Genomic DNA, 20381 nt, shown 5'->3' with positions numbered 1-20381 from the left:
TCCTCCTCCCCCTCCTGTCCCCTGCCTCTTCTCCTCTTCCCTCCCTCCCTTCCCCTCTCCTCCCTCTGCCCCTCCCCCTCCCCTCTCCCATCCTGTCCCCTCTTTTCTCTTCCCCTTCTCCCTCTCCTCCTCCCTCTCCTCCCTTCTGGTGTCATCATCACTTCCTGGCCTCAAGAGTGTCTTTGCAGCCCGGCCCTCTTTCAGCCCCAGCCCGGCCTCCTGCCCAACAGGGAGGTAAGCTGTAGGGGGTGGCACTTGGCCCCTGGAGCGTGGCAGTGGGTGATGGGAAAGGCATGTGGGTTTTGCAATCACTGCTCTGTCACCTCCTGTGCAGCAGGCCTAACCCAAGCCCACAACCTTCTCTCTGGCCCTCTCTCCCCTCGGCTGCTAGCTGCACTGAGGCTCCTTCTTCTCCCTCTTCCCCAAACTCACGCCATCCTGTGGCCTCACTTCCTCCCGGAACTTTGTATAACCACCACCCGGTGCAGGGGCCCCTCCCAGCATCTCTCCTCTTCCTCGCTTGCTTCCTGCAACCACTCCCTGGCCCCAACATGGGTCCCTCATTGCTTCTTCATTTGAATGGCTTATTGCAGCAGCCTGAGTCCCTTTCCTCACCTCCATCCCTCCTGCCAACAGTGGCCGAGCATCGCTGCTGGCCTGTGAGTTGAATCACATCACTTGGCTCTCAGAAGCCTGCACTGGCCCCCATGATGCTCCCACTGAGGCCCAGCAAGGCCTTCATAACCTACCTTGGTGGAGTAACTACCTTCTTCACCCAGCTCCTCACTTACCATCACAGGTAGGTGTGGCGCTCCCACCACCCCGAGCCCTCGCTGCCTTTCTGCCTCCTGCTTCAGCCACTTCCTTCTCTGCTGTGCCCTGTCCCCATCATCCACCATCATCCTCCAGGGCCTGAATGCCCCCCTGTCACAAACGGCCTCCAGAGAGTGTGACATCACTTCTGTTACAGGGCTCAGCCACGCGGGCAGCAGTCCTCATACCACACAGCAGAAAGAACTATGTGGGTGGTTCACATGACTTTTGACCACCTGCAGAGATGGGCCTGGCTTTTGCTTGATAGTGTGTGTGTAAAGTGAATCAATCATGATTCACTGAACAAGGCAGTGTTTGTCAATGTGCTTGCCAAACGCCTGTGGGTGCTCACCTGGGGAGCTGATAACAACGCACATTTCTGGACTGTGCCTGTGACCTCAGAGCCAGAATCTCGAAAGGGAGGGGCAGGAATCTGTGTATCTAATCAAAGTCCTCCTGGTGATCTTTACATTGGAGGACTATAGTCAGAATCCTAGGGTTAACACTTTTAGAAAGCAAATAATTTTAATGAAGGGAATCACTTATTATATACGTATGTATAAATATGTGGAACTGGGATGGAGAGTGTGTATATATATGTGTGTGTGTGTGTTGGTCACTCAGTCGTGTCTGATTCTTTGTGACTCCATGGATTGTAGCCTGCCAGATTCCTCTGTCCATGTGATTTTCCAGGCAGTAATACTGGAGTGGGTTGGGGTTGCCATTCTCTTCTCCAGGGGATCTTCCTGACTCAGGGTTTGAACCTGGGTCTCCTGCATTGCAGGCAGATTCTTTACCATCTGAGCTGCCAGGGAAGTTCATATATGTATATACATCTGTATATTTACACATATTTATCCCTTATTATTCATGGGATTGATTCCAGGCCACCCATGGAAACAAAAATTTGGAAATGCTTATATCCCTTACATAAAATGTCGTAATACAGTTGATTCTCCACATATGCAGGTTTTGAATCCATGAATTCAGCCAACTGCTGGTCTAAGTTTGGAATCCTCAGATACAGAGCACTGAGGATAGTAATGATATTGGCTGTTGTTTCAGTCACTGTGCCAAGATCTTACTCAATCCTGACTACTCCTCATGAGTCGCAGTCCGTATTCCTCACTTTGCTGATAGACGGAGGCTCAGAGAGGAGAAGTAACTGCCAGACCACCACACAGCTCAAGAGAGATGGGGCAGGATTTGATCCAAGGGCTGACATGTAAGTCCACACTTGAACCACTTGGCAGCACTGACCATTTGTGAGCTGAGATTTTCATGTGACAAGTTCTCTTTAACTTTCAAGATTCAGTTCCCAGGTTTATAGTTAACCCCAGCCTTATAACACACTCTGAAGGCTGGGGTCCTGAAAGTCTGGGAATCTTTCCCACCAGCGTGACCCCTTCCACTCTGTCCCTAGACAGCCTTGTCAGTACTGGGGTGAGGCAATCCTGTCATGATTTGGTTTTGAAATAGGCTTAAAGAACAGAAATAGGAGACAGGCAACTTGCCCTACCTCACTCACAGTGAGTGCGGGACTGGGTGACTGGCCCAGGTCCCAAATATTTCCCCTGGCTTTAATATAAGAACCTCTAGGGACTTCCCTGGTGGTCCAGTGGTTGAGACGCCACACTCCCAATACAGGGGACACAGGTTTGATCCCTGGTCAGGGAACTAAGATCCCACATGCTGCATGGTGTGGCCAAATAAAATTAAAACATAAATAAATAAAATCTTAAAAAATAGATTAAATGGGTACCTCTCATTTGACCATTTCTGATGAGTTCAGATGCATTTTAGTTGAAAAAGAATGATCAGTAGCATGAATACCGCCACAGCAAGTCTTTCACACCATATATAAAGTAATTCAGTTACTCTCCATTTGTGGGAAAAATATATACTGAGAAAACCCCACTTGGGAAATGAGGGTTTTAAATGAATTCATTTGTTCTCTCTCATTGAATGCAGATGTACAATGTTTCCAAAACACCCTGTGGACAGGAAACACTGCAGGGTGAAGGGAGTGCGGGGGTTTAAGGCCAAGCTTCTTGGCTGAAGGACTTTGCAGGGCTTTAAAGACACTAATTCTCACTGTGCATTCCAAAGAAGAGGAGGTAGTTCTCAGCATTTCTGAAGTTCATTTGACCACGAAGATTTACACAGAGTCTTGGGGGGCTAACATTCCCTAGAATACACTTTGCAAAAACTAGCATCAAGAATTACTAATAAATATAACCACTTATGTGTGCAGAATACTTTTCAACTAGTCCCCAGTGATCTTATTCAATAGGGTTTTCTTGGGGGACAAATGAGAGAGTCATTTGAGGCTGTAGTGAGCAAGGGTAAGACTAGGGGTGGGGAGGTCATTCAGTAACACAGGCTCCTGGGAAGCTGGGGAAAAGGGCCCCCTTTACTGGTTTCTCCACTTGGACCCTGGCCTGCCCCAGGAGATGGGCCTGCACCTCCTTAGGAGGCTCCCTGCCCCCAACAACCATGGGGAGAACGCCCACCTCCCTTGAGTCCCCAGCCAGCGTGAAGCTCCAGGGTCACTTCCTTGGACATCACATGGTTTTGGGGGAGCACAGATTGCCAGGAGGCCCATGTCACAGCCTCCTGTCACAAGGGCTTGAGCCAAGACTGACCCTGGGTCACTCAGGCAGCTGACAGCCTTTCTCTCCATCCTCAAACCCATTTAGGATATTTGGGATCAATGATCATTTAAATCACACCAGAGTGTGCTAACACTATCTTCTACCCCTTCTGGCATGAGCCTACTTTTCAAAGGCAAGCCTTGTCTGATTGTGAGATTCCAGGCCTCATTACAGAGGAGTGAGGAGATGCCTTCCCAGGACCCCATGAATGATCCACCTTAAATCCATCCCTATTAACCACTCTGCTGTTCCAGGTGCACTATTCCATTTGTGTACCCACCAGGAAAATACAATGCTGCTCAGAGTAATGAACCTAATGTTCTGGAAGCACCAGGAGGCCTATGGAGGTGCTGACCTCTTGCTACTTAGCATACACTCATCTGGACCCCTTGGGTTGTAGACAGAGTAACTCTGCATAATGACTAGAGCTAGGAGAGCCCTTCCAAGCAATCTGTTTGTATTAACTTACTTAATCCTCACAGTGACCCATACCAATGGAGAAGATGTTATTTTTATCTTCTCCATTTTATGGAGGAGGAAAACAAGGTTCGAGAGTCAAATGATCTGCCTATGGTGACCCTGGTAAGAAGCGGAGCAATAGGACCTGAACTCAGGTTACCTTGCAGTGCTTCGTGACCTCTCTGCCAGCGTGCTGGTCTGCCTGGAGCTGTAGGGCCAAGGGCTGACCTGAACCAAGAGCAGCTGGTACTGCAGACCTGCAGAGGCTTTTAGAGGAAGTCCCACTCAGGCTCCTCCAGGGAAAGAACAAACTGGAAGGCATATACTTCTTAAAATAGAATCCTGAAGACATAGATGTGCTATCCAAAGGAATGAATCTCAAATAGGCAATGTCCAATAATTAATAGGGGCTACTGTGTTGGTCAGAGAATGTTTCCAGGTAAAACAACCCCACACAGAAACTAACAACAAACAAACAAGACTAAACTAAACTAAAAGATAGACAATAACAAAAGCTTCACAGAAAACCACCATGTAGCCAATCACTTGTGCTTATGAATAAAAATGACATTTCTAGAAATAAATGGGAATAGATTAAAGGGTTTCAAAGAAGAGGAGTGATTTTTGATTTTGGTTTAATGCCAGCTTTCAAGGAACGAAGACTGTGTCTGTTACTGTTACACACTCCTGTTTAAAACCCATGCAGATGTCTTTCTTTCTAATGCTCAAAATTCTCCAAGCCAGACTTCAGCAATACGTGAACTGTGAACTTCCAGATGTTCAAGCTGATTTTAGAAAAGGCAGAGGAACCAGAGATCAAATTGCCAACATCTGCTGGATCATCAAAAAAGCAAGAGAGTTCCAGAAAAACATCTATTTCTGCTTTATTGACTATGCCAAAGCCTTTGACTGTGTGGATCACAATAAACTGTGGAAAATTCTGAAAGAGATGGGAATACCAGACCACCTGACCTGCCTCTTGAGAAACCTGTATGCAGGTCAGGAAGCAACAGTTAGAACTGGACATGGAACAACAGACTGGTTCCAAATAGGAAAAGGAGTGCGTCAAGGCTGTATCTTGTCACCTTGCTTATTTAACTTATATGCAGAGTACATCATGAGAAACGCTGGGCTGGATGAAGCACAAGCTGAAATCAAGATCGCTGGGAGAAATATCAATAACCTCAGATATGCAGATGAAACCACCCTTGTGGCAGAAAATGAAGAGGAACTAAAGAGCCTCTTGATGAAAGTGAAAGAAGAGAGTGAAAAAGTTGGCTTAAAGCTCAACATACAGAAAATGAAGATCATGGCATCCTGTCCCATCACTTCATGGGAAATAGATGGGGAAACATTGGAAACAGAGGCTGATTTTATTTTTTGGGCTCCAAAATCACTGCAGATGGTGATTGCAGCCGTGAAATTAAAAGACGCTTACTCCTTGGAAGGAAAGTTATGACCAACCTAGACAGCATATTAAAGAGCAGAGACATTACTTTGCCAACAAAGATCCATCTAGTCTAGGCTATGGTTTTTCCAGTACTCATGTATGGATGTGAGAGTTGGACTATAAAGAAAGTTGAGCACTGAAGAACTGATGCTTTTGAACTGTGGTGTTGGAGAAGACTCTTGAGAGTCCCTTGGATTGCAAGGAGATCCAACCAGTCCATTCTAAAGGAAATCAGTCCTGGGTGTTCATTGGAAGGACTGATGTTGAAGCTGAAGCGCCAATACTTTGGCCACCTGATGCGAAGAGATGACTCATTGGAAAAGACCCTGATGCTGGGAAAGATTGAGGGCAAGAGGAGAAGGGCACGACAGCGGATGAGATGGCTGGATGGCATCAGTGACTCAATGGACATGGGTTTAAGTGAACTCCGGGAGTTGGTGATGGACAGGGAGGCCTAGCATGCTGCAGTTCACGGGGTCACAAGGAGTCAGACACGACTGAGTGACTGAACTGAACTGAAAAAGAAAAAAGGTTTATTCAGGGAGGAAACACACTCCAAAGACATAGTGTGGCCCATCTCAGAAGCGGAAGAGGCCCATATATCTTAATGGGCTCTGTCAGGACCAGGAGGGTCCCCATGGCTGCTCCCCAATGCTGGCAGAGAACTCTTCATGGGGAGTGTGGAGTGTATGTTCAGTAGGCCCTCCTCAGACTATCACTTCTTCTTGAACACTTGACGGCACACCTGGTCCCCGCACGTCAGCTCCTGCAAAATCAAAAAGCAGGTGAGTGACTAACAAGCCAGGCCTTCCTTCCACCCACCCCCAGCCCTCTGGGTGTCCGAGTCAGTGAGGAGGGGAGCTGGAATAAAGAGGACAGTTAGTCATTCCAGGCAAAGAGCATTTCAGAGACCCAATCAGCTGGCGTACCCTGCAGGTAGCAGTAATTTGATTTTGACACTTGAATTGAGTTTGAACAGCTATAAAAATGAAAAATGCAAAGAAATTACCCTCTTGGGCGGGATTTCTCCTACTCTCATGATTAAAGCAACATCACTTAATTTACAAAAGGCAGCGAAGCCACAATGAATGGAAGGATCTGAAAGGGGAGTGTTTGGAGGGCCTGGTGAGGGGTTTTCTGGCCTCTGGTAGGTTCGGCTGCAGAGGGGCTCCTTCAGGCCTGCCTGGGTAGAAAAGATGCTGCCTTTCATCTGGACAGAGGGACTTACTCACATCTCATGACCCTTCGAGGGGAGAGGAAAAACATGAGTGTAAGACAACCACAAAAATCTTTCCAGTTGACAATGAATCCATTGTCTTAGCCCCAGGGACCACCAGGGTTTGTACTGCAATTAAAAAAATCTATCATCCAAACCAGAGCACGTAGGGAAAACCATCTATGGAAAACATGGTGACTCCCTCCCATTCATCACTGGTTGACATTGCCTCTGAAATAAAGATCTCAGGTGAGGCAAGGCTGGCTCTGAAGGACACCCTGTGACCTGAATACTGACGCTGGAGGCAGGTACCTGCCTGACTCTACAGGTGAATGAGTGAAGAGCCGCCCATTGACTGAGTCATTCAGCTAACAAACGAGTGAGTGAATGCGTGAAGAAGCGAAAGATTTTTCACTCTTTGAATGTTGGATGCATCAGTTTTAAAGACTGAAGCGTGAGAAATTAAGCTATCTGCTGCTGCTAGGTCGCTTCAGTCGTGTCCGACTCTGTGCGACCCCATAGACAGCAGCCCACCAGGCTCCCCCGTCCCTGGGATTCTCCAGGCAAGAATACTAGACAGGTGTAATTTATTCAAGGAAATCAGCAATTGTTCCAACTGCTCTGTTTTAGTGCCAAATTAACAAAATATTTTGGGATCAGGTGGATGTACCTTAGGATGAGAGGGGAGTGCCTGTGGTCGATAGGCAGTTCCCAGGCCCAGCTGCCCCCAGTCCAACCTGTCCCCATGACATCCCGCCCCTGTGGTGACCCCGCTCCTCCGAGGCTCACGTCACTGAGGCCTGGTCTCAGCCTCCTCCAGTGCCTCTTAATTCTGTGCCTCACATTTCTCCCTAGCTGGTCTTTAACAGAACTCTCTGCATTTCTCCTTGGATCTCAGCTTCCTAACTCAGCATTTTGAACTTTCCTTTTAATTGCAGCCACTCACAGGAATAGCCATATAGAGTTCCTCCTGGAGTCCCCTGAGCCAGAAAGGAATGACTTTCTAACTGTGACCACACTTGTTTGGCTGGAGCTTAGGGGAGGAGGGAGGGCCATTTTTCTTGTCAAAGTGCATGGCGAGGCGAACCTGCAGTTGGCAACAGCGGAGTACAGGGGAGCTGGGTGGACCCTGAGACTTACCAGATACAATTTGTCCCCATCAACCCACTGCTTCCAGCCTCGGTTCTCCTTTTCCCCCTTCTGCACGCACACAAGGGCATCGCCTTCCCAGACGACCAGAGTCTGTAATGAGAGGTTTCCAGGCAAAATCAAACACGTGGTCTTGATGGGGACTGAACGCATGTAACCTGCAGCTGTAGATCCTGCAGCCACTCCCGGGCTCTGGCTTGGCTCCAGGGCAGAGTCCTCAAGCCACAGCCACGTCAGCATCACCCTCCCTACCCTGCCCCAGACTCCTTTCCACACACACTCTTCATTCCAGTCAGACTGGCTAATCATGGTTAGTTCTGTTCTCTTGGAAAGATTTCTATTCTTCCATTTTACCATTTGGTAAAGACAATATTCTAGATCAGTGGGGGAAAATGATGGTGAATTTAACTATGTTGCCATGTAAAATTTCTGGGAGGGAAAAATACCTCAATGTCAACAGATAAATAACAAACTGGGAAAAGTAGTTGTAACTCATATCAGACAAAGACCTGATTTCCTTATACACAAAGTGAAAGTGAAAGTCGCTCAGTCGTGTCTGACTCCTTGTGACCCCATGGACTATACAGTCCATGGAATTCTCCAGGCCAGAATACTGGAGTGGGTAACCTTTCCCTTCTCCAGGGGATCTTCCCAACCCAGGGATTAAACTCAGGTCTCCCACATTGCAGGTGGATTATTTACCAGCTGAGCCACAAGGTAAACCCAAGAATATTGGAGTGGGTAGCCTATCTCTTCTCCAAGGGATCTTCCTGACCCAGAAATCAAACCAGGGGTCTCCTGCATTGCAGGCTGATTCTTTACCAACTGAGCTATCAGGGAAGCTAAAGTGAAAGTGAAAGTCACTCAGTCTGACTCATTGTGACCCCATGGACTATACAGTGCATGGAATTCTCCAGGCCAGAATACTGGAGTGGCTAGCCTTTCCTTTCTCCAGGGGATCTTCCCAACACAGGAATTGAACCCAGGTCTCCCACACTGTGGGCAGATTCTTTAGCAGCTGAGCCACAAGGGAAACCCTTCTGTAAATCAATGAGGAGAATATCATTAATCTAATAGGAAACTCAACATAGGACACCAAACCAACAACTTATAAGGAGAAAAAAACACCCTAAGAGCCCATTATACAGAGTGAAGTAAGTCAGAAAGATAAAAATAAATATCATATGTTAGCACACACACACACACACACACACAGAAATCTAGGAAGAGGGTACTGATGAACCTATTTGGAGGGCAGCAGTGGAGACGTAGACATAAAGAACTGACTTGTGGACACAGGAGGGAAGGAGAGGGTGGGATGGACTGAGAGTAGCATGGAAACATACATCACTGTGTGTAAAATAGATAATCAGTGGGAATTTGGATGTATTTTGCAGGGAGCTCAAACCCGTTGATCTGTGACAACCGAAAGGGGTGAGATGGAGTGGGAAATGGGAGGGGGTTCAAGAGGGAGGTGATATAGGTTTACCTATGGCTGATTCATGTTGGTCTATGGTAGAAACCAACACAATATTGTAAAGCAATTGTCCTCCAATTAAAAATAAATAAATTTAAAGTACAGGCGAAAAAACAAAAACAAAACCACCCTAGCAGGTGGCTTTTAAACATAAAAAACATATTCAACCTCACTTATAATAAGAGAGATGCACATATTAAGGTTGTTTGTTTTTCAGATACAATTCATCCTGTGGTCAAAGATCAAAGAGTCTAATAACACACTGAGTTGGAGGGGATGCTGAGAAACACGGGCCCTCATACAGGGCCAGTGGGTATATAAATCCGCATGAATCTTTTTGAGGGCAATTTTACATTACCTTTGAAAATATAACATTGACCTAGAAATTCTGCTTCTGGGAATTCTCCCTGCAGGAAACACATTGGAGGACTGCCCACTGGAGGGCCAGAATAAAGGCAGAGAAACTCCCTAGTTGGCAGGGGACTGCACGGATGACTCCAAAGCTAACCTTGTCATCCAGAACCAGGAAGTGGACTTTCCCTTGGTCCTGGGTTTCCTCCAGGCAGCCCTGCTGACCAATTAGCACAGAGAAGGTAGCAGAGATGCAGAGCTTGTGATGACCAGCGGGTTGGAGATGTCACAAGAGGCTCTAAGCTCTTATTAAATTTACATATTTACGAAGTTCACACCCTGCCCCGCTTCTTCTTCTTCTGTTCCCCTCTTTAATGGCAAGCCACTCCAGTACTATTGCCTAGAAAATCCCATGGATGGGGGGGCCTGGTGGGCTGCAGTCCGTGGGGTCGCTGGGGGTCAGACGCGACTGAGTGACTTCACTTTCACTTTTCACTTTCACACATTGGAGAAGGAAATGGCAACCCACTCCAGTGTTCTTGCCTGGAGAATCCCAGGGACGGAGGAGCCTGTTGGGCTTCCGTCTATGGGGTCGCACAGAGTCGCACACGACTGAAGTGACTTAGCAGCAGGGACAATCTGTAGTATCCCTAAGTGGTCCTCCAAGGCCACCCACCTCTGTGCCCACATTAGGCTTGCACGTGAAGTGATGACATCATTCCCATCCAGGCAGCGGTGGTGTGTGGGTCCTGTCATGCCTCAAGGATGATCCTGATGTGAACTGGTTTTTTTCCGAGTATATGCAAACCATATTACGCCTCTATGAATGATATTATGCTAAGGACCAGACATTTATTTTCCCCTCTATCTTGCAAACCCAGTTGGTGATAAACAAACCTGTGTGTTTCATTTACTGTCTTTCCAACTTCAGGTCTATCTTTTTTGGTAGAAATCTGTTTTCTACAGATTGTTAAGTCAACCTATTTCTAAAATGATATTTGACCTTGACCAAATTATATATTTTAAGTACAATTTTATTTCTCCTTATTTAACTCCTCAGCCCATCACAGCATTGTTTGTTACAGCAAAGGCCTGGAAGCCTCATAAATCCCATCAGTGGGCAACTTTTTAAATACAGTGTGGTTCCTCCCTGTTCTGCAGTCCTCGGAAGGAGGAGGCAGTTCTCTATTATGGAGAAGCGCAGTCTCCATAGAGTATAATTTAAGTTAAAGAAGCAAGGAGGAGGACCATGTGCTTGAAAGAAAGAGGGATTGGGGATGCATGCATATGTTTTGAATATGTTCTCTGCAAGGAGGCAAGAAAATCTTTAATAGTGGTTGTCCCTGGGGAAAGAACTGAGGAGCTGTGGGCCAGGATAGAAAGGAATTTCAGTTTTTAGTGTTTAATTTTTTAAACCATGTATATATATTAATATTCTGCCAATTAATTTAGCAATAAAATTTTTCATGTTTAATAAAGAAAATATATCTCCTCTTCCTTCAGGGCCATCCTAAGCCTCACATTTTTTAATGTCTTGCTGCTGCTGCTGATGCTGCTGCGTTGCTTCAGTCATGTCTGACTCTGTGCGACCCCACAGACGGCAGCCCACCAGTCTCCTCCGTCCATGGGATTTTCCAGGCAAGAGTACTGGAGTGGGTTGCCATTTCCTTCTCCAGGGGATCTTCCTGATCCAGGGATCGAACCTGGGTCTCCCGCATTGCAGGCAGACACTTTACCATCTGAGCCACCAGGGAAGCCCACAAAGTTAACATCATTAAAAACAGCCCGTGATAGCCAGTCAGTGAATCTGCTTACCTGAATGTGTTTCTGCAGAAACACGTTTAGAAAAAGCTGGCAGTAAGAAAGCCATGTTATGAGACTTTAAGACACTGCAGTCATTAAGGCCCTGACAACGGCCACAAGAAGACAACAACAATAGCACCGGTAGGTTAAGTTAGATACAGGTGATGGCTCAGTGTTAAAGTTACAGAGGCTGATAACTACAGTATGCTTATTTAAGAGAACACCCTAATTCTTAGAAAATATACACTGGATTATTTAGGGGTAACGCATAAGATTGCTCAGAGAAAAATGTGTATATACTAGAAAGAGTAAGAACAAATGATAAAGCAAATGAGGCAAAATGTTAACAATTGGTCATTCCTCTGGTGAAGAGTGTATAGATACTCTTGGTTATACTCTTGAAACTTTTCTGTAAATTTGAATCACTCCCAAATAAGTTTTCTCTAAAGGAAAGTAACAGTTCTTTAAATTAGAGCAGTGAAGGACACTGTTAGCATGTTAAAACCCTCCCCAGTACATCTGTTCTAAGAGTCAATTCTGCCTCCTGCCTTGCCTAGGTGGGGCCCTTCCTGGGGAGTCAGTTTTCCCCGGGCTCTCATGGGTCCTCTCAAAAGCATGACTCTAACCACCATCTTTATTTCTGTTTTTCTCTACCATTATTTTTAAATTGAGATATAATTCTGATAAGATAAAATTCAGTCTTTTATAGTGTATGATTCAGTCATTTTTAGTATAGTCACAGGGTTGTAAGGCCATCTCCACTAATTAAATCTAGAACATTTTCATCACCCGCCAAAAGAAACCTATACCTATTAGCAATCACTACTGATGGCAACCATTAATGTCTCTACAGATTCCCCTATTCTAGACATTTCATATAAATGATACAAGATGTAGCCTTTTGGGCTTGTCTTCTCACTTAGCATAACAGTTTCCAAGTTCATCCATGTTATAGGAGGTGTGAATGCGCTTCATTCCTTTATATGGCTGCTTGACATTCTGTGCCGTGAACATCAATTACTGCTTCTTAGTTTTATTTTCCTTTGGATAGCTTGTGTATTTTATTTTTTAAAACTTTCTGTTTTATATTAGAGTATAGCCAATTAACAATGTTGTGATAGTTTCAAGTGGACAGCAATGGGACTCAGCCATACCTACACATGTATCCATTCTCCCCAAAACTCCCTAGCTTGTGTATTTTTGATGGGGCTTTAAATTCTGAGAAATAAGTAAAGCGTAGGAAGCTAGTAATGTATACAACCCACAGAAAGGAAGAAGGCGGTCCCTGAGTCCCTCAGAAAAGAGTCAAATGCATGATCAATGTGGTTTCAGCACTCCTGCCCTTGGACATCACAGAACTGGGCCCTGCTGGGCCCTGAAGGGCCTCTGTTGCAACCCCACCCCCAGCTTCTCTCCTCCAAACTGCTGAACGAGGAGATTTTCAGAGGGGCTCATGCAAGTGACCAAGGAGTTCAGAAAGTGGCGTCCTGGATCCTGGAGAGTAAGAGGACGAGGCATAGAGGAGCACTACACGCAAACGTGCACGTGCATACGGAGCAGTTTCTGCGCGCACTCGGGGGTGCTATCAAGTGTCAGCAACAGAAATTAATCAGAGACTTAGACTCGCCTGCTATCTCCCCTCCCTCTTCAGCTAAAGGGTTGTAGTTAGGGTACAAGAAGAAGGTAGAGCTGAGGGCACCTCCTGTGTGTTGTATTTCTCATGGGAACAGCCCATGCTGGAGGCTGGGAAAACCGTCTGGGTACTTCTCAGCACCCCCATTGTGTGTGTGTGTGTGTTTATGTACATTCATCAGCCCTGGCTTTTTGCTGCAGGCAAAACATCCACCAGAAGTGAGACAGGGGATTATCTCTCTCTGCAGGGCTAAGAGCTGATCTGGGAGAGAGGATGGATGGCTCTCAGAGGGGACAGTGTGTGGAAGGGAGAGGCAGAAGGGTAGGCATTATCGGATGGAGTCCTTTAAGAGTCATGAAGGATCAAAAGGACATGATCTATTTCAGCAAAAGTGAGTTCTCCAACATCAAAGGTGATAAAAGAATGAGTCAGAGGACAGGTCTGCTTTTCAACAGCCCATACCCAAAACTGAGAAGCGAGGGGAAAATGAATCATTTAGAACTGATTAGGTTAGAACAGCAGAGGGATGCAAAAATCCTGAGACAAATCTTCCTTTCTGGTGTCTGATGATTTGGCCTTGCAGCCACACAGTTCAGAAAGGCCTTGAAGATCCAGCAATCCCTTGGGGAGCGATTACACAAGGGCTGAGCTTTGGGTCTCCTGCCAAGACTGCTCTGATGGAAGCATTTCCAAAGTGCTTTCCATTTCCCACTTTTCTTCAGCAAGGCGCATTAAACGCCATTCAACCCAGACTCAATGGCTGAGATGATCAATGTCTCAGGACAACTTGATTGAGAAATAAAATCTTGCTTTTTTGGCTTTAGAGTCGTCCTCAGAGAATGATGACCTCTTTTCCTCCACACACCAGAAGAGAAGCCAGAGCTCTGGGGGAAGAGTTGAGATCAACTTTGAAGGAGTTCCTGGAAGCACCAAAAGAGTGGGACTCTGGGGTGAGAGGCACTCACGGAGAAAGGGGAAGGGCAGGCTAGTGGGTCCTGCTTCCTGTGACCCTCCAAGAGGCTGGGCCTCTGTAGAGATGAGAGCATGGATAGCTGGGCACAGGAGCCTTAGTCCAGCCCTCCTCAGCTTGGGAGTCAAGACAGAGTCCTGGTGGCTACATTGGCCCAGAGGGAGTGGGTACCATGAGGCTTCAAGCTTCCCACTCCTGTATGAACTGCATGGGCTTGTGCTGGACTGTGCAATCTCAGGGCACTTGTATGATGCTAAGATCTGGGTGTGGACATCCTTAAATTGGATTTCTCCTCATTTGTGTTTGTTGGGACTACCCACGTGCAATTAGATTTGGAAAACCAAAGACGTCCACACTGATCGTGAGTGTGGGCATGACTGAGATTGGATTTCTCCCCATTTATGTTTGTTGTACCCAGGTGTAATTGCATTTGGAAAACCAAAGACATTCACACTGAGCATGAGGGTGGACAGCACAAGAGTCAGTCACTGGGCTGTGATACCACCAGGTGACACAGGAGGAGAGAAGGACCTGCTGTTGGCCTCATGCTCCTCACTTCTCCCTGCTACTACCAATCTCTGCCTTATTCCTGAGGGGCCCTTGGTGAGGGCCTGCCTCTTCTGCAGACTCCAGTTCTCAGGCTTGAAGAGCATTTCCTACTCTGCACTCAGTTGTCTGCTGGCCTTGGATGCCTCCCTATATCCAAACAGTTCAAGCGGCTAGAAGTCTGCCTTCTGATGCACAGAGGGTTTCCTTGATTACATCCTGCAAGTTAAGGCTAGGCTGAGACTGAAGACACAAACTTGGCAGAGATTTCTCTGAGTTACTAGGATTGGAGAAAGCCTGACTTCATCTGCTGCTGCTGCTGCTGCTGCTAAGTCACTTCAATCGTGTCCGACTCTGTGTGACCCCATAGCCGGAAGCCCACCAGGCTCCCCCGTCCCTGGGATTCTCCAGGCAAGAACACTGGAGTGGGTTGCCATTTCCTTCTCCAATGTGTGAAAGTGAAAAGTGAAAGTGAAGTCGCTCAGTCGTGTCCGACCCATAGCGACCCCATGGACTGCAGCCTACCAGGCTCCTCCATCCATGGGATTTTCTAGGCAAGAGTACTGGAGTGGCTTGCCATTGCCTTCTCCGTGACTTCATCTAGTCTACTGATTTTGGGGTATGATGGGGTATGATTTACATTGCAGTTTTCTAAAAGATAAATCAGTTGGGATCATCTAAAATGGAGATATAAGAACATATGAATGCTCAACAGCTCCTGAAAAGAATAAGAATTCTAACAGCATGAGGGCTTCATCCTCTATGGCAATGCTCGGCAGCTGCTGAGAGCTGCCCCGTGATGAAGCTATGCTGTTCAGTTGGCACCATTATCATCGTTCCCTATGACTCCCCCTGGCCTTCTTTCCTTTGCCTGCTAGGCCCATGTCAGTCTGTGAGTCAGTCTCTTACTCTGGATACTTGAGAGGTCGGTATCCTTTAATCTCTCCTTGGCTTATAAGCTTCACGCAGAGGCCAGCCTGCTTCTTCCCACTAAACTTTCAGTATTTGCTTATCCAGCATCACTGAGTCCGTTCTGGTTCCCTTCTCCTGATGCCTCACAGGTTGTTTCAGTCATTGTTCCATTGTAAAGCCAAAACCCAGCCCCTGCACCAAGAGCATGCCAGTGAAGACTCTAGCCCGGTCAGTACCTTAACTTTCCGGTCGTCCAGGCCCTTTGTATGCTCTTCAAACTCCACCCCAACTGTGAAATCCAGATTATAGTTACGGAATGTGCTCTTGGTTTGCGTCTTGAACTTATCGCCGTCTTGCTCAATGATCTTCGTCTGAGTCAGATGGATGGCGATCTTGCGGGTGGCAAAATCAATATCTGTTGGCACAGGGAGTTGTGGAGGTTATGAGGTGCTCAGCCAGACTCATTCATTTCTTTAACAAGGCCAAGCACTCAAGACCAGAGATGCGGATCTCAGGCCGGCCACATTTCTTCGCTTAAGTGGGAAGCGAGAGCTGTCTTGTACACAGCCAGTCTGGGCATCTCAGCCAACTGTCAGGAAACCCAGGGTCTCTGGGCACCTACTTGGGAGCCCTGGTGGGAGCAGGAGGTAGCAGGCAGGGCTTACCCCTGAGCTGCAACTCCCCAGGTTGTGTGTGTGCATAAGTATACACACACATGCATACATTATACAACAGGCACCACCCTTCCCGACAGCAGCTCCCTTCTATCTATTGACATATTGGTTTCCTCCTAAGAGTCTGCTGAACAGAAGTCTTTGTGGTTTAAAAAAGAAAAAGACTGTTTAAAAGCAACCAGTCTAGATCCTGGGTAAAGACAGAACTTTCGTTCATGTTCTCCAAAAGGAAGCATACATACAAACTTCCATTTTACAGCAGCTTTAGGAGGCTGTTGGGCCTTAGTCATGGCCCCCAGCACAGCTTAGACATACATCAGACACTTAATCAACACTTGCTCAGAGCTTCCTTTTTTGTCTTTAAGGAAAAGATGAATAATTGTTTATATTTTTATTACAAAAAATTCCAAACAAACCGAAGTAGAGGGGAGAGTACAAGGAACTCAGAACACTCACCATGCAGAGGTCACAACTGTCCAGTTTTTGTTGCATCTACTCCATTTATACCTTTTCTTTGCCTTGATATTTTAAAGAAAACCTTCTTCATTTCCTAGAGACTATTTGTAAGTAAGAGGGAACATGTCCTTTAATAGTGTGTTTCATTTCCTAAGCTTTTCATTTTACAGCAAGAATCTAAGCGCTGAGCCTACCTCCTGCTAAACTCTGTACATAAAATGGCACCCAAGCCAAAATGCTACCGTCCTGTGAAAATGATGTAGAAAGAGGCTCATACCAGAACTGCTACATTTGTATCCTTGTTACAAATATCATTAAGTTTTCTGTCTCTAGCCAAATCATATTTGACATTTGACCTTAACGCCTGTGAATTTTCTTGCTTCCCTGGTGGCTCAGATATTAAAGAATGTGACTGCAATACAGGAGACCTGAGTTTGATCCCTGTAAGGAAGATCCCATGGAGAAAGGAATAGCAACCCTCTCCAGTATTCTTGCCTGGAGAATCCTGGTGGACAGAGGAGTCTGGCAGGCTACAATCCAAGGGGTCACAGAGAGTCGGACACAACTGAGTAACAAACACACACACTGTGAATTCTCCAGAATCTTTGGATGTCAATCTAAATCTTTAAATTTTTTTTAGAGACAGTTTACCTAGAAGATTTCAAAACATGCTGAGGTTGATTCTCTCACAACCCAAGGTAATAATGACTTCAAGAGTAAGAACAGTTCAAATTCACTGAGGGCTGTTTCTCTGAGAATTCCAGCCTCATCTCTATGGTAGTAGGTGATTAAACTTCACACTGTGTACCATCTGGTGGGGGATAAATAATATTGTGCCCAAGAGTGAGACCAGCAGTTATCAACACTTCATGGAGTAACTGTCAGTTTAGAGAATGAACAGCTCCAGTGGTTGCATGCCCACCCTTTCTGCTATCCTTCCCTGGATAGCAGTGATTCACTTCCCTGAAGTGAAGCATCACTTCACTCACCTTCTCCCCCCATTTCCTTTCTGACCCATTTCCTTCCGAATCCCTCTTTGGTCACTACCACTTTCTCTTTCACAAAGGACCAAGAAGAGGTCCAAGCTGGATGCCTGGACCATAGTAGAATCCAGGAAGGATCTCAACTGGATGGTCTTTGGGATCCTAAATTGTATAAAGTCAGCTTTTATCATAAGGGGCTGCTTCCCTAGTGGCTCAGATGGTAAAGAATTCGCCTGCAATTCAGGAGACCTGGGTTCGATTCCTGGGTTGGGAAGACCTCTTGGAGAAGGGAATGGCTACTTACTCCAGTATTCTTGCCTGGAGAATCCATGGACAGAGGAGTCTGGTGGGCTACAGACCATGGTGTTGCAAAGAGTCAGACACGACTGAGCAACTAACACTTTAATCATAAGGGAATAATTTCAAGTTATGTTAGGCAACCCAGAAGGTAAAAGGATTACATATCGTAAGTTGAAGAGACAAAAAGGTTCAAGTTGCCCTCAGCTGGTACATGAATGCCAGCACCTTGCTCAACTACTGTTCATTATTAATACTATTTGTTGAGAACTTGCCGCATCTAAGAATTCACCGATGGGACCCAAAACTGGCTGCCCATCTGCATTACCTGGGAAGATGTAAAAAGTATAGATTTCTGGGTCTCATCTCAGACCCTGAACCTCTGGACAGTTTTAGACCTTAGATTTCCTTGCGGGGGGTGGGGGAGTGCTTTTTGGGGAAAGACTTCAATAGTTTAAGAAATTTGAAAGCTGCTGTTTAAGCATGAGGTAGGAAAAGTCAAGGTTGGGCCCAAGAACAGGCTCCTCATGCATAGGTATTAGGCAAAAGGCCAGCCATCTCCTTGTTCTGCACTTAATGAGGCCATGATGGAGGAATGGCCCCCAAGACAAAAACTTTGGAGCAACTGAGCAAGAGACTCTGACGTGAAAACCGTGGAGCAGGCTGACTATAAATGTACAGACTGCAGATGACTGGATGGAAGACAAAGCAGCCATGGCAGCCTCCTCATTCTTGTGATGGAGAGGATTTCTTCACCCAACACAGGTGCAGAGAGGATGTCAAGTCGTCCTCTAGTAACCCCGGCCACATTGTAATATCATCATAATATGATTAGCATTGCGTTTTGACCCCACCCTCACGCCTGTGGGTTTCTAGTAGGTGCTATGGGAAAGATTCAAAATGGAGCCTGGTGGAAGTCCAAACAAGGAATTACAGATGATACAATCTTAGGAGAGGGAAAGGGGAGTCACTCCCATCTAAGCCTGGGAAGATTAAGCCCATATTCACAAACTAAGCTACCCCTATTCACACCCCTCCACGTAAGAACACCTGCGCTCTTCTTCTTCGAGGATGCAACTTCAGCTTCTGCCCTAAATAAACTGCTTCTTTGTACACGCTTCCACACATACTGTGCTTCTAATAAACTCTGTGCTTGCTTTATAATCTTGGTCTCTTTGTTGAATTCTTTCCTCAAAGGGCTAAAGTCGTTTCACTTGCAGAAATCTCTCATGGCATCTCACTCACAAATCTCTCTGATGACATGGAGGCCCAGAGAGGTTAAGTGACTTGTCTAAGGTTACACAGTTGAGAAGCAATCAGAAGGATTTGGCAATTGGACAGATGTGTGGAAGATCAAGTTGGGAGGTGAAAACAGAGGTTCTGAGCTTAGGGAACCAAGGCAGAACCAGACAAATCAGAGAAAAAGTTTTACGGGGGCACTTAGGAGCTAAGTTTTAGGTAAAGTGACTCTGGGGGCCATGCTGTGTGAGAACCTTTGGGGTGATAGTTAAGATGCACCTTGGAATCAACCAGGAATGGTGTCCCATGGTAGAACCTTCCCTGGGAAACTTCACTCCCTCCATTCTCTCATTAAACCCACAGATGAATATCAATTCTATATTATCTCCATTTTACTAATGAGGAACCTGGCTTACAGAGGCTGTGCCACTTGCCTTGGATTATATAGTGAGGAAGCAATAGAGGCGGTAATAGAACCTGTAATTGATGGCCTGTCTCCAGGGCCAGCTCTGTGCTCCACAAGCTCTGGGCTGGCCCATCGCATCACATCAGACCACTCCAGTTTGTGTGCTTCCAGTGGCTGCCCAAGATACCAAGAACTTCTGACTCTATATTTCCCCTGGAGCCACAGGGCTTCTTGATCCAACTGCATGAGCCCTCCCTGTTTGGAGCAGCTGATGTTCCCCAGAGTTCATGTGCACTGTCCCCACCAGATAGCAATTGCTTACTAGGCCTATGACTCTACAGGAATTCAGAACTGGAGGAACTATACTCCAACCCTGGACATTTTCTGATAGCTTCAGTCTTGTGGCTTACGAGATGGTACCTGGGCACTTTCAAGCCAAACAGACTGGGTGTTTGGGGGGAAGGTATATAGGCCCCAGGGTGTAGGGGGAGATAAATGCCCTCTCTGTCACTGTGAAGCCCCTGGGCATCTCGACCGGCATTCACAGAGCCCAGGGTGCCCCACGGTGTTTGCCATGGGTTCAGTCCATAAAAGACTAGTGGTCAAAATTATTTTCAAATGGGAAATCATGATCAACTAAGTTTGAGAAATGAGGAATTAAAACCAAGACAGGCTGGCTGTTTTCTATGCTAAAAACTTCATGGAGCCTTTAATCTGGAAAAGATCCTTTGTAGTTCCAACAGCAGGGTACAAGATATAGCCTCTCCCAACTTTGCGTATGTGCTAAGTTGCTCAGTTGTGTCTGACTCTGTTTGACCCTATGGACTGTAGCCTGCCAGGCTCCTCTGTCCAGGGGATTCTCCAGGCAAGAATACTGGAGTGGGTTGCTGTGC

General features: G+C 46.3%; 1 protein-coding gene and 1 non-coding gene across 2 annotated transcripts in view; one reads left to right on the top strand and one right to left on the bottom strand.

The window, feature by feature from the left end:
* Positions 1–5892: 5892 nt before the first annotated feature.
* The window catches only part of RBP2 (retinol binding protein 2), a 33809-nt gene continuing 19320 nt past the window's right edge, over positions 5893–20381 (bottom strand). The window contains exons 3-5 of the mRNA XM_055419534.2: positions 15670–15848; positions 7733–7834; positions 5893–6142 (exon numbers count right to left, since the gene is read on the bottom strand). Coding sequence (XP_055275509.1) covers positions 6092–6142; positions 7733–7834; positions 15670–15848 — 332 coding nt within the window. The 3' untranslated portion in view covers positions 5893–6091. The remainder of the gene's footprint in view (positions 6143–7732; positions 7835–15669; positions 15849–20381) is intronic.
* On the top strand, positions 11361–11493 carry LOC129553780 (small nucleolar RNA SNORA33). The gene has a single exon (XR_008685518.2). It is a non-coding gene; the product is annotated as a small nucleolar RNA SNORA33 (small nucleolar RNA).

This window comes from Moschus berezovskii, chromosome 1 (genome assembly GCF_049115385.1).
Source record: "Moschus berezovskii isolate FMDL1 chromosome 1, NW_MosBer_1.0, whole genome shotgun sequence".
Taxonomy (NCBI): domain Eukaryota; kingdom Metazoa; phylum Chordata; class Mammalia; order Artiodactyla; family Moschidae; genus Moschus; species Moschus berezovskii.
Note: the sequence above shows the minus strand (reverse complement) of the source record. Positions and strands in the feature narration are given on the sequence as shown.